The following is a 13,325-nucleotide window of genomic DNA, read 5'->3' on the forward strand; positions in this document are numbered from 1 at the left end:
ATCCTGAGGTTGAGCATCAACGGCTGCTGCCCATCTCCCTGGTGCTGTCAATTTTCTCACACCTGGTCTGCTTCCCTCACTGAAGGTATCTGCTCTGTAGGCATCTGAATTTCGACCCCAGAGCTAACCCTTTGTGTTAACTAATATGTTTCCAAATGGATGAGGATAGTGATTTCTTTTTCTCTTCCTCATTCTCTGGCTCAGGTGTACATTTTGCCCCTCCCTCTTAATCAGAGACCATCTACAAACATAAAGCACATGCATGCTTTGCCAACAACTCGCCATCAGATATTTGAAAAAGGCAGTCCCTGCCCCCATGGCCTGCAATTAGACATTTGATTCTCCTGCCTCTGTCTCTTCTATCCTTACTTATTTACATTGCTACTACAGCTCCCTGCTAGACATCCTGTCCCCATAAGCAGCCCAAAGACATTATCTACAAAGAAAGCCTGAGTCATGAGGTAAGACACACTTTAGGTAGAGAGTGTTTGCCCATCAGAATCAAGGTACCCTTTACCGGGGTGTAAATTAGAAGGAAGATTTCAGATACAATCACTTCCCTCCCAAGAAGATATTTAATCCCCTAGGTGACCTCTGAATGGGGTCAAGTGTCTCAAATTTCGGTTGCTGTAGGAAGTGGGTGGTGTGTAATAAATGGCAAAACTTCCTTTTTACTCCAAGTGTCTATCGACAGATGAATAGATAAACAAAATGTGGTATGTGCATACAAGGGAATATTATTCAACCTTGAAAAAGAATGAAATTCTGACACAGGCTACAACATGAATAAACCTTGAAGATATTATGCTAAGTGAAATAAGTCAGTCACAAAAGGACAAACATTGCATGACTCCTCTTATATGAGTTACCTAGAATAGTCAAATTCATAGAGACAAAAAGTAGAACGGTGGTTGCCAAGGGCTGGGGGGAGGAAGGAATGAGGAGTTAGTGTTTAATGGGTACAGAGTTTCAATTGGAGAAGATGAAAACAATTCTGGAGATGGACGGTGGTGATGGTTGTACAATGCTGTGAACATACTTAATGCCACTGAATTGCACATTTAAAAATGGTTAAAATGGTAAATTTTATGTAATGCAAAGTTTACCACAATAAAAAGAAAAAAAAGCCTAAGGAGGGTATATTGGGGAAACTTAAGGAGGGTATACTGCTAGGGGAAACTTTAAAAGTCTATAACAAATGTCATAATGTGACATTCATTCTAAAGGAAGATAGAGCATGCTAGCAGCAACATCCCAAGGACACGGTCCATCTCCACCAGGCCCCAGCATGGGCTGGCAATGCTCAGAGGGCAAGACCCAGCCTGGAAGGCTGGTCTTGTTCCATCTAACCAGAGGCTCCCTCAAAGAGGAGTGCCTGCCTCCAGACACAAGGGAAAGCCTATCAAGGGGGCCGGTTTACAGCCATACCAAGTGGCAGCTCAGGGGATACACCAAGAGCACCTTTCAGGCAATGGAAACATTAACCTCCCAGCTTTTTCCAAGCTCATGCTAAATCTTGCATTCTTGTGCAAAACTATCCTGGCAGTGGTGTGACAGCAACATTGGACAGGTATATTAAGTCTGTACACATAACCAGACTCTCCATAAATCTACTTTGGCCATGGAGAGAGTGATGATGGCCGTGGTGATAGTGGGTGGGTGACAGCAACTCTGGATTCAGAGAGCGGATGCTGGCACCAACCCTGGGCATTGTTTACTATCCAAGCCACCACCTGTCAGCCAAGCCAGGGGCAACCACCATTCTAGACTGTGCTTCTAAATAAAACAATAGGATTCAACAAATCTTGAGCATGCAAGTGGGCAGAATCCTTTCAGGAGGCCCCTCTCTACAGGAGGGTATGAAAGTTGAGCTCATGTAGGATGAGGCTGGGAAAGCAAAATTTACAGAGATGCTATAGGAGCATTGGAAACAGACTTTTATTTAACAGAAACTTACACAAACTTGATACAAACCCTACATTATGCAAAGCTTTATCACAATTCTACATGTTATAATTTGTGGGAGTTGGTTGGAGAGTGGATTATTGTTATAATTATTAGCATTTTGAAAAGGGACATTTTCTATCAGAAAACGTCACAGACAAATGGTACAAAATGATACAAAGACACTGCTGGTGACCTCTCCCCGGGACTGGACTCGAATGAGAAACCTGAAAGGGCTGGCAGCAAGTCTGCGCCCAGCCAGTGTCCCCTTTCAAAGGCCAAAGAGAGATTCTCAGGCTCAGAACCATTTCAGTAACACTGTCAATCAAGGACTTTAGCTGACAAGACTATCCAGCATTAGATGGTACATTTATTATTGTGACTGCTTACAAGTGAGGGAAACTCAAGAGCATGGACATGTAAAAGGCTGGGACTAGAACCCAGTGGCCCAGCCAGTCAACCCAGCTCCTTTGCTGGTCCATAGACACAACGCTGAATTACAATTCACAGGCCGTAATGTTCAGTGCCACCAACATGGCCATAGAAGGACATGCTAGAACACTCGCCTTTCTCCTTTACCCCCACCAGCAACTGAATTTGAGGCTGCCATCATTCATGTTGGCCTTCCTTGCCCTTGGGGACATTCTGGAATCGCAGGCCCCCAGAGCCAGCTCAAAAGAAGGCTCTCTTTACAAATCTCCTCTAGGAGTTAGATGCCCAAATTAATATCATCTCAGATGATGCTTATTTGTTGTTGTCCTTTTTTTTCTCTTCCTTCACTGCATTATTTCAAACAAAGCTGTCTGTGTTCAAATCTGTTGAACTCGTAGAGATATATTTAACCACTAGTTGGAATTCCTTTCTGAATGAGGCCTCATCAGATATGATAACCAGGAGACAGGCTGCTTCTTGACATTCAGATAAATGGGGCTTGCCTGGAGTGAGGGGAGAGGATTTTTTTGGGGGGATGGGGTGCGTAGAGAGACTGCTGATAGCCTTTGTGGCTAATGTATTTCGGTCAAGTCTTAACACATAATCCTTTAACATCACCAACAATTTCAATAGACTTTTGAAGAAGGAAAAAAAAAAAACTGATTACTCCTCACTTACCATATCCAACTCGCAGAAATAAAAATACCTAAAGCACATACATGAATGGCTTTTTAAACAGCCTGAGAGAGCAGAGTTGATCTTTATTTTCTTATTAAAAATGTGGGGTATTTTTCCTTAGAGTTAATATGCAGTCTTTATATTACATTAAGCACTCTTTTGATTTCACGTCTTCACAAAATTGCTTTTAACTTTTGAAGTAGAAGGTACTTTAAACAAAAATACTGTGCCACATCAGCACTTTTTTCTTTTAAATATTGAAATAAATAAAATAGTTAACTCTTTTTTTTTTCTGTCAGTTTGTGTTCAGTTGTTTCTATTGTAGAGCAATTCCAGTCTGACCTGGGTACTTTCTCACTTAAAGAAAATTTAATGAAGAATTTTAAAAAGGAAAAAAAAAAAATCTTCTTATTGCACAAACTTAGGCCATTCCCAAGACTTCTCTGAGACGAGCTGAGTTGTGCTGGAGGCTTTGCCACAATCCAGGCTCCTGTGTTGGCTGAAACACACGCGCAGGAGGGGGCCGGGCAAGGGGAGAGGAAGAGGAGGAGGAGGAGAAGGAGGAGGAGCAATCATCCTGCATCTTGTCACCTTCTTCAGAAATGGCTTGCTTGAAGGATGCCGGAGTCCCCAGGTCATAGAATCGACTGCAGAGGGAAAGGCAACGAAAGATAAAACAAAAAACAGCAGCACAGGACAACTACCTAAAAAAGAAAGATTAAAATTACAGGGGTGGTGGAGATGAAATGAATTGAAAAGAAAAGAAAGAAAAAAAGAAAAAAAACCAACCAACTAATTGCCAAGCTATTGAGGCCATGGCTCTGTGCAATGAGAACCAGACCAGCGTTTCCCGTGCCTTGAATGTCAGCAGCACGAAATCGGCCAGGAATAGGCAGGTCAGTTGCTCCTGGGCAACTAAATGACACAGGGAACAGAGGACACAGCTGGATTTTCAACTCCTAGGTGGCAGAGTAGGCAAAACTGGGTGTTAGCAAAATCTTTCTTTTCCTCCTCCACTTGAAAACCAAATAAACAATCTTTTTCACTCTTAAAAGACCCCAGAAGGACCATTATGATGCAATCTGTCTGCCTGTCACCTAAATAGAAATGAGTGGTTCTATGGTATAGGATCAGTTGTGGTCACAGAAAACCCCAGCTGACACCCCATTTGCCGTAAGGCCAAAAGGACACTGCTACATGCACACACCTTACCCCCAACCCTGTGCCAAGTGATTCCAGGATGTTGGAATTACTCGGAGAGAGAACCAAGCCAAAAGATCCGTTCTGGTCCTCAACTAGCCCAGTGATCCCAAGTGTCAGCCTTGGAACCTGGTGGCAGTTCAAATCAGGTGGGTTCTTTAGCCTGGGTGGGTACTAAGCAGGAGTGGATTTTGCTTCTAGCTGAAATGAAATCTGCTAAGTTATTTTGGTCTTTGGAAGGGAGCAGTCGGCACAAAGGAGTAAGCAATAAAACCAAGTACTATCACATTTCACCCCAGAAGCAATTCCTGAGAGCAGAGATGGGTGCCCCTAACAGCGCCCAGCTCATGTTGAGCTGAGTGGAGGGGGAGGGAGGAAAACAGTGAGGGGCCCAAGTGGAAAATGGCCACGTCAGCAGGGAACAAAGTTTAAAATCAAATGAGTGGTTCAGCCTCTTCCAAGGTGAACTCCCCTCCCCATCCCCACCTCTCTTTCTAGTACCCAAGGCACTACTCACTGCTCAGGTGCAAGGGACAGGATTAGATGCACTCCCAAAGCTGAGGCTCTGTCTACTTATGTTTTCAAAGGAAGGCTGAGAAGGGCCCCATTTCCACCAACCACCAACCCCTCCCTCCACACCTAGTCCTATTTCTTTCCCCTCCCCCCCCATCCCACTGTCACCTCTCATATCTGCTCTTCTGGTGACCCTTCCCAGGATCTCCTCCTCTTTCCTAGTGTTCGTCATGGTTCCACCTGCCTCTGGCCCCTTCACTCCAGTGATAAAACCAGTAGGCCTTTCTCCAGACCTCCCAAAGAGTGCCTGCCAAGTGTTCTCTTGTTGGGCATTCACACTTTCACCCTCTGCCAGGACTCTTTCTGTCCCTCTCCCAATGCCCCTGACCCCGATGGTTAGATGTCACCTGCCACTCTTTCAGTGAGTCTATCTTCTAATCATACTCCCTGCCCTTTCAGTTTCCTCAAATTTCCAACTTTGACCCCTCAACATAAACACACACACTCTTTACTTCTTTTGCCACATTTAAGCCACCTAGAAAATAGCTGGTTCATTCCCAACTTTGTGCTCCTAATATCCATTTTCTCTTTCATTCCTCTGGCTGGGCCAAATGTAGGCCACTGGAAATGTCCTGCTATGCTCTCGGCCTTCTACTGTCACTCTCCTTCACGGAGGCCTACTTTCCACCTCTCCACACATCTTCAACTTTCCCCTCAGCCCTGTAGTCACATCCTCATTCTCCCTCCTTCCCCCCTCACCACCACTCCTCTGCCTCCCGGGTCTCATCTACCTGCTCTGACTTGACCAATGGATGCTGTGTCCACATGTGACTTTTTCAACCTTTCTGTCGGCAAAATTTATGTAGCATTCACTATGTATGGAATGAGACACTAAATTGTTCCACTAATTAGCTCAGAAACATCGCTCAGTTGTCAGTTTATGTCACCAAATAATTATGGCACAATGGTGTCGGGCACTGTTCGAGGTGCATGAATGACATCATCTTTGCCCTCAAGAAACACACCATCTGTTTGGTGAGAAAGACTACAAACAATCATAATATGTTGTGATGAGCACTATATCAGTGGAATAAACAAAATGCTATAGAATTCTTAAGCGCTTTTTTTAGTATTGCGATTTTTGCCATTTCACATTTCAGGTTTTGATTCCTAGCTTTGCTTTTTGTTCGGCTCTGTCTCCATTCTCTCTAACAATAGACGTTGTTGCCTACAGATGAAATAGCAGTAGTCAATCTAGAGTTCTTTGTTGATCTGGATGGCTTCCTCCAAGAAAATCTCCCTGACTACTGTGATCCACAGCAAAACCACCCCATGACGCTCTTACACGTTTTAGCTACTTGTGAATATCGAGTCTGCTCAACTAGGTTGCAAATAAATCCATTGGCCAATAAATCCATTGGCTCCACATTAATTTCATCTTACCCCTCACAGGGCTAGGCAGTCATATGCATACTGGTGTTACTCAGTCTCTAGCCACCAAATGAACAAAAGTATATATGAATCAAAGTATTATCATTCAGGGTCTACAAACACACTAGCCTGAACCTCAGCTGAAAGGCCAAGTGCCTGAGTCACCAGTAAGGCGAAAAATAAATTACACACCCCCTGATATGATGCGCTGAGAAGGATACAACATCGTTTCTATGAATTTTTACCAAAAATGCATAACCTGATTGTAATCAGTAAGAATCTAAACTAAAGGCTTTCTATGAAATAACTAGCCAGTGCTCTTCAAAAGTCTCAAGGTTGTGAAAGACAAAGACAGACTGTGGAACTAACTACTGCAGGTTAAAGGACTTTGAGAGCACATGACAACAAAATGCAACATGTTTATCCTGGATTGGATCCTGAACCAAAAAAAGACATTAGCAAGACAATTGGCCAAATTGGAATAAGGTCTGTAGACTATAGTATTGCATCAACGTCAATTCCTGATTGTGATCTTTGTACTGTGGTTATTTGGAGCATCTGTGTGAAGAATATACAGGAATGCTTTGTGTTATCTGTGTAAGTTTTTGGTAAGTCTAAAATTATTACAAAATTAAAAATTTTGCACGAGTCTTAGTCATTGGTTGAGGGCCAGTATTGAGATATTTTGAAAACTTAACTGCCAATGCTCTTTAGCTAATAATTCAGTTCTGACAGGGATCTTCCACCATTCTCAGTTATTTTGTAAGTTGGTCACACAGAATGGTTTTTCTTATACTGTTATTTTGAGTAAATGGTCAGAAATCACTTTTATTAAGCACAACAGTATCAAATAATCCAATGTTTTAGTGTTAGAAGCACTTGGGCAAAACAGGGCCAGAAGCGTTCACTCCCTGCCACCTCATCACTCCCACCCTAGCCCCCAGCCCAATGTCACCACCACAACAGTGACCATTTAGAAAGCTCAGCTTTAATTCTTTGGGAAAGTTCACGAGGACTTAGAATATTGCTACTTCTCAGGAGGATTCTAATGTGATCGTGGGTTGGGAGTTTTTGTTTGGTTTGTTTTGCTTTGTCTTTACCATCAAATACCTCCTCCTCTCAATCCAAAGAGTGAAAGACCCCAAAGCTCTTTACCGATTTTCCTCAAGAAATCTTCAAAATGAAGATTTTACTCTTTGAAGATTTCACTTCTCTGGAGAAGTCAGTACAGACTGAGGAAAGAGTATCAGAAGACCCAGACACCACCTACTGAGCCTGGAACCTCAAAACAGTCATCTAATCAAACCTCAGTTTCCTCATCAGCAAAATGGGAACGAATGACATCCATCCTCCCTTACAATGTTGTTACGTTATGGGAAGAATAATCATGAGATAATGTTGAATGTATTTTATGATAGGGTAAGAAATGCCCATTTCCCAGAGATAGAGAAACTGAGGCCAAGATTCATGGCAACGAACTCACACAAGGACTGAGTCCAGAACCCAGAACTTTTCATTCCTACTCTAGGTTCCTACTCACTAGATCAAAAATGCCTCGCTCAGAAAATACACAACACAAGTAACTCCACTTCCAAAGGCTTAACAAAATACCCCACGGAAAAATTCCTAATGCATGAGCCCGCTCAAACTGTAAGTACAAGTCAAGATCACATTCATCAGATGTAACAGGAGGCATATTGGGATAATATTAATTAATTTCATTCCACCACAAAGTGAGAACCTCCAAACAGCCTTTAGCTCTCTCCCCGAGTAATGATCTCGCGTTCCCTCAAGTGCTATAGAAAGGCAGTGTCAGGCTGCAGCCCATTAGGTGCAGAGAGAGATGCTAAGTAAGCGGGAAGACTTAAAGGGAGACTATTGATGTGAACATCATATTTTTATTAAATCCTTCTCTCTAAAATCCCAGCAGCAAATTGCATGACTGACTTGAAAGTACCCTTAAAAAATTAAATGTGTATTCCTCACTCCTAGAGATATAGTGATTAGACATCTGATCTCTACAGTCTCAGTAACAGAAATAAAGGATTCGATTGTTCTAGGTAGGAAAAAACATCAGATAGACAACACCAACAGTTTACATCAATAGTCCCCCCCAGGGGATGTGAACATTGTAACAAATTTAGAAAGTTCTATATCTTTGATTCTCCTAATCTTTGGGCTAGGACTCAGAAAATTAGGTGACATTCCTGAGGCATTTGGGGTGGTACTTTATACTGAGCTGAGGACAAAGGAAACTAGTCGGATCATTTTCATCTTAACGATTCTAATTTCTTTTAACATGTGCGTAGTGATATTTAACAAAAGCATCGACAGAACGATAGATGTGTTGACTGCTCACACTGGCTCTTGCAATTCCTGAGGTCACGAAATAGGAGATCTTTGTCCCTAATAGGCGTCAGGAGAGGAGGTCTAGAAATGATGGTTTAGAAGATGAGCTCTCTAGAATATTCTGCACAGAATTTTAATCGGAATTATCTTTTTGGGGATCTAATTGCTTACTCTTCAGTTTTGACATTGCTTTTAATAAGGTTACCTTTTCAAGCTATAATTACAAACATCCCCCTTTCTTCAGCTGGACCTGGGAAAAAGCAAGGGAGATATATATATCATATATATTGGGGTGGAATATAGAAAAATATATATATTCCTGTATTTCATATATATATACTCAAGGGGCAGCACAGAACAATGGTAAAGGTAAAGAGTAAAGGTCCTGGAGTCAGGTTGCCAGGAATAAAAACCTGGTTCCTTATTACCTGTGGGGCCTTAATTACATTTCTTAACCTTATTCCTAAGCCTCAGTTTCCTTATCTATAAACTGGGATAATACAAGTACCTAGCTTAGGGGCCAGGCATAAAGATTAAATGAACTACACCAGGCAAAGCACTCAGAACAAGGCCTGGCATGTCAATGTTGGCCATTGTCATATAGAGAAAGGGGGACAAAGACAGAACATCAACCATCAAGGCATCACCCAGAACAGCTAGCTTTCTCCTCCTCCGCCTCCTCTGAGTTTCCTTCCTTCACCTTAAGATATTTGCCTCCAAAGCAATGTCTATCCCACTCTCCCAAATCTAACTCACCCAACCTCTCTGGGTTGATTTTTCTCAGCTGAAAAGTGAAAGATTTGAGCTCAGTCATCTTCAAAGCCCCTTCCAGTTCTCTCTCTCTCTGTTTTTTTAAGGATATAAATTCTGAGTCTGTTGAAAGATCCTATATGCAAGGAGAGACAAGGTGCTTAGGCAATGCTAAGATACGTTGCTATGCTCACATGGGCTATACCAACTGAGAAAGATGAGAACATCTACTACCCCAAGCGGAGAAACTAAAGATCAAGCTATACTAGTAAAGATACAATAGATAAGCACTAGCCATCCTCGGATAAACCTTTCCGTGGGAGTTTGTCTTCTTCAGACAGTTCTTCATTCCTGGTTCCACTCCAGAACTCCAAGACAGACTCTGAAATGAGGTGGCTTTTTCTCATTTGTTTTAATTATGTGGATTTTTTTAAAATTTCAAGTTCAAAGGTAAGCCGTCATCCAGAATTTCAAGACTACAAACAACTCCACAGATTTCAAATGATAGTACAGATTGGTTGGACATATTTGTATTAACAGGGAAGTTCACGTTTCATCGAGAGCAAGTCGTAATGCTCTGAACCCAATATCCGAATCAAAGTAACTGAACAGACGAAGAGGTGGAGAAGGACGGCAAGAGAAGGTCGTATCTCCTTAGCAGAAGCCAACTGGAACCAACTACATTAGCTTTCTCTCACATGTGAGCATGCAGGCCTGTTGTAACATTAGAGGTTTAGGCCATATTTACTAGGAGCAAGGGCCACACACAGATTAGCAGAACATCCCAAAAGTGGGTGAGGTGGTTACTTTCATTCTCTCACAACAGAGAACAAATGCCCAGGCAAGTGCTTACACAGTTCAAGCCCGAGAAAGGTAGAAGCTCTTTCTGTCTCAGGCTACCACGGAAGCACAAAGGGTCCACTCGTGGGTTTCTTTGCTTGGTCCTAGCTTTTGTTTGGTTGGTTTGTTATTTTAACGAGAGGTCTAACTCATGAAGATCTGCAAAAGCTGGACTGTCAAAGCAGATCTCCCTAGACATTTACAAGCAGCCTGCTGCCTGGGCAGCCACTCGGATCTCCCAACCCAAGCCAAATGGCAGGGCCTGTGCTGGAGAGAGGCTGGAGACCCTGACCACACTCAGTGGGAGTTCAGAATCTTTAGGTCAGCTCGGTTGAGTGTTGTGCCTAATCAGAGATCTTCTTTCCTTTAGACTCATCCCCTTGGCTCTCAAATTGGTACCTGGAGCAAGGCATACCACCCTAGGCATGCAGTCCCCTCTAGCTGTACCCCTCATTCCTACCCAAGGCCGGCAGCCAGCTTCAACCTCAGTTCCCTGGACTCCACCTCCAGGTACAGCCAAGGGAGACAGAGTTAGCCGAGCACTTCCCCAGCCATTTTCTCTTACAGTTGAAGCCAGAAGCCCACCATTCTCCACTCAGAGCTCCCCAGAGTCCAAGCAAGCTTCAGTTCCCACACCTGGACCCAGGCCCACATGGGTATGCATGCACACAGACAGCAAGGGGCTGGGTGGAATAAGGTCCAGTAGCCTCTCCCACACTAATAATTGGGTCCAAACCCAGAAAAACAAAAGACAAGCTGGGGGGCGGGGGAGAGGAAAGAAAGAAAAAACTCAAAAAAAAAAACCCAAAAAACAAAACTATGATGGTTTTTCCCTCATTGTAAGACAGGTCAGCCAAGACATACCTTTTGACTAGGACCATACAGCTGTTCATTCTTGGGACTGCCAACAAGGTGGATGGTCTTCTCCGTCACCCAGGGGCCTTGAGCAAATGTTGCTTTGGTTTATTTCAGGAGGTGCTATTAAAAACATAAAACAAAGTGCCTGGAGGGCACTATAAAAAAATAGAAGAAATACGGGAGACTTGATCATCCAACAGCAATTTATACGTTTGTAAACAGGGGCGAGGCAGGGGAATCTACTGTGAGGTATCATTCTTGCTTCCATGAGCACAGCCTCCGGTTGTTTAGTCACTGCTGAGTCCAGGACTTTCTGCTTATGTTCCGTTCCTGCATTTGGAAATTGCTCTTCGCCAGGAGGAAAGTGAGGAAAAAACACCCACAACAACACAACAGCAGCTCTACTGACGGAGAGGAGTTGCCCATGAGGTGCTGCGGGTCGGGGCCCAGGCGCTGGGGGGAGGCCACACTCTGGTGGCCCGGACTTCTCAGGAACTGCTGACATTTTCTTGCAAGCAGGGAGGAAGATGGAAAGGTCAGGGAGCAGAAATGGGGAAGGGGCTGCCGTGGGGAGCCACAGACTCCATGGGATACGGAAAGTGCAATCATCTCCTGTGGAGGGAATCCTCCTGCCTCGGTCTCCTTGAATCAGTCCTCCCCCCACTGGCTTTCTTCTAAACCGGATATTACTTCAACTCCTTTGATTTCCCTTCTCTCTCTCTCTCAAAAAGCCAGTCCATTTCTAATAATAGCTAGAATACATAAATAATAATTTTTTAATGTTATTGGTTCTTTGTTTCCAAACCCAACATTCCTCCTCTCTTCATTTTGCCAATAGGAAAACGGAGGAAGTCAACTCTGCTCATGTCAAAAAGATGCCCTCCCCCCCAAAAAAAGAGATAATCCGCTAACCTCCCATTTCTATGGAAAATAAATAGGACATCGTGGTGCCATCTCTCTGAAGGACTGTTATTCTGCGTTTTTGTTCTGTTTCGCTTCAGTACTTTGTGCTTCTGTTGTACATACCCAAGACAGAGGGAGAGGAGGGGCGCGTGGAAGGTGAGAGGAAAAAGCAAGGAGGAAGGGAAAACCTAAAGTTGTCTTTCATTAAAAAAAAAATCTCAGAACCAGAACAATGACCAAAGTCAGAGGGTGATGGCTAATTGCCCAGAGTCTGTTCCGTGGGTTTAGCAACTGCCCTTTTTATCTGCTGTGGGTGAACCCCGGCCACTGCGGCGTCCTCGGCAGGAGCGAGGCTCCTCCAAATCGTCCTCGTCAAAGCCGTGGAAAGTTGAGGTGTCACTTTCTGACGTGGAACCGAATAAGTCCTCCGTGGTGCGTGCTGCGGCCGCTGCCTCCTTCTCCTTCCTGCCTTCTCCTCCCAAATGAGCTGACATGTATGATGAATATATCAGCACATGGGTTAAGCAACAGACAGCATTATTAATATTCTTATTACATTATTACAATGTTATTTTTAATAGCAAGATCATTAAACCATTATACACCAAAAGGGATTAACTGGATGCATCACCTGGCAACAGGGATTTAGGGTAAGGGCACAAAGCCAACATTTCCAGGGAAAAGGACTCTTGCCTCCCCAGAAAGCATCATCTCTACCATTATATATATGTCCACAGCTCTGACAGCGAAAGGTTCAACCAGGATCTTTCTTTCTTCTCTTCGTATGCACACATACGCATGCACGCTCGCTCTGCCCGCCCCAGACAATGAGTTTCCTTGGTGGGTTTAAAGCCTGGTTGGTATTTCTTTGGTGTCTTTTCGGTTGGTGTTTCTCTGAACAATGTTTGTCCTTCACTTTGACAGTCAGCTTTACAAAGGTATTACTGTCAGATAACCTGTTCAAGGTGGTTAAGCCGCCATCCGTTTTATTTTTATTTTCACCCATTTCTAATCCCCTTCTTTCGGTACCCTTTCAATTCTGCCCTTACACCATGTAGTTCATTTGCACTGAAAGCAAAAAGAAGTTGGAAAGTCTGATAAGTGGTAACAAAAGAGTCTCTCATTTTCTGTAACCACTGGAGGACATTTCTGTGAGCTGCACCCACATTTGTGCGCATACACACACACACGCGCGCGCGTGCCCATACACGCGCACACACACTCCAGCCGCTAAAGACGCCCAGGTCTTAGTTACTCCGGAAAGTCCAGAGTTGTCAAACCTGATTCAGAGCATTAAGAAACTGAGAAATAGAGGGTAAAAAAAGTTTGATAAAATACAGTATCCTGAAATCTGTAAAACTCAGGTTTAAGCTTTTCCACATTCTAAGTGGGCCCCAGGACTGCTCTCAAATGAAGTCATGATATGC

The 13,325-nt window shown here is 43.5% G+C and overlaps 1 protein-coding gene across 4 annotated transcripts in view; it reads right to left on the reverse strand.

The window, feature by feature from the left end:
* DPF3 (double PHD fingers 3) overlaps positions 1 to 13,325 on the reverse strand; it is a 243,182-nt gene that overhangs the window by 41,017 nt on the left and 188,840 nt on the right. The window contains exons 9-10 of one of the 4 annotated variants that reach the window (XR_011432199.1): positions 11,002 to 12,385; positions 1,917 to 3,701 (exon numbers count right to left, since the gene is read on the reverse strand). The exons of 1 other annotated variant lie outside the window; for it this stretch is intronic. Coding sequence is in view for 1 of the 3 variants with exons in the window: in XM_070250031.1 (XP_070106132.1) it covers positions 3,463 to 3,701 (239 nt within the window). In the remaining 2 variants the exon portion in view is untranslated. Of the gene's footprint in view, positions 1 to 1,916; positions 3,702 to 11,001; positions 12,386 to 13,325 lie in introns of those variants that run through there. 2 more of the 4 variants (XR_011432201.1, XM_070250031.1) reach the window with 2 other exon arrangements.

Source organism: Equus caballus, chromosome 24, assembly GCF_041296265.1.
Source record: "Equus caballus isolate H_3958 breed thoroughbred chromosome 24, TB-T2T, whole genome shotgun sequence".
Taxonomy (NCBI): Eukaryota; Metazoa; Chordata; class Mammalia; order Perissodactyla; family Equidae; genus Equus; species Equus caballus.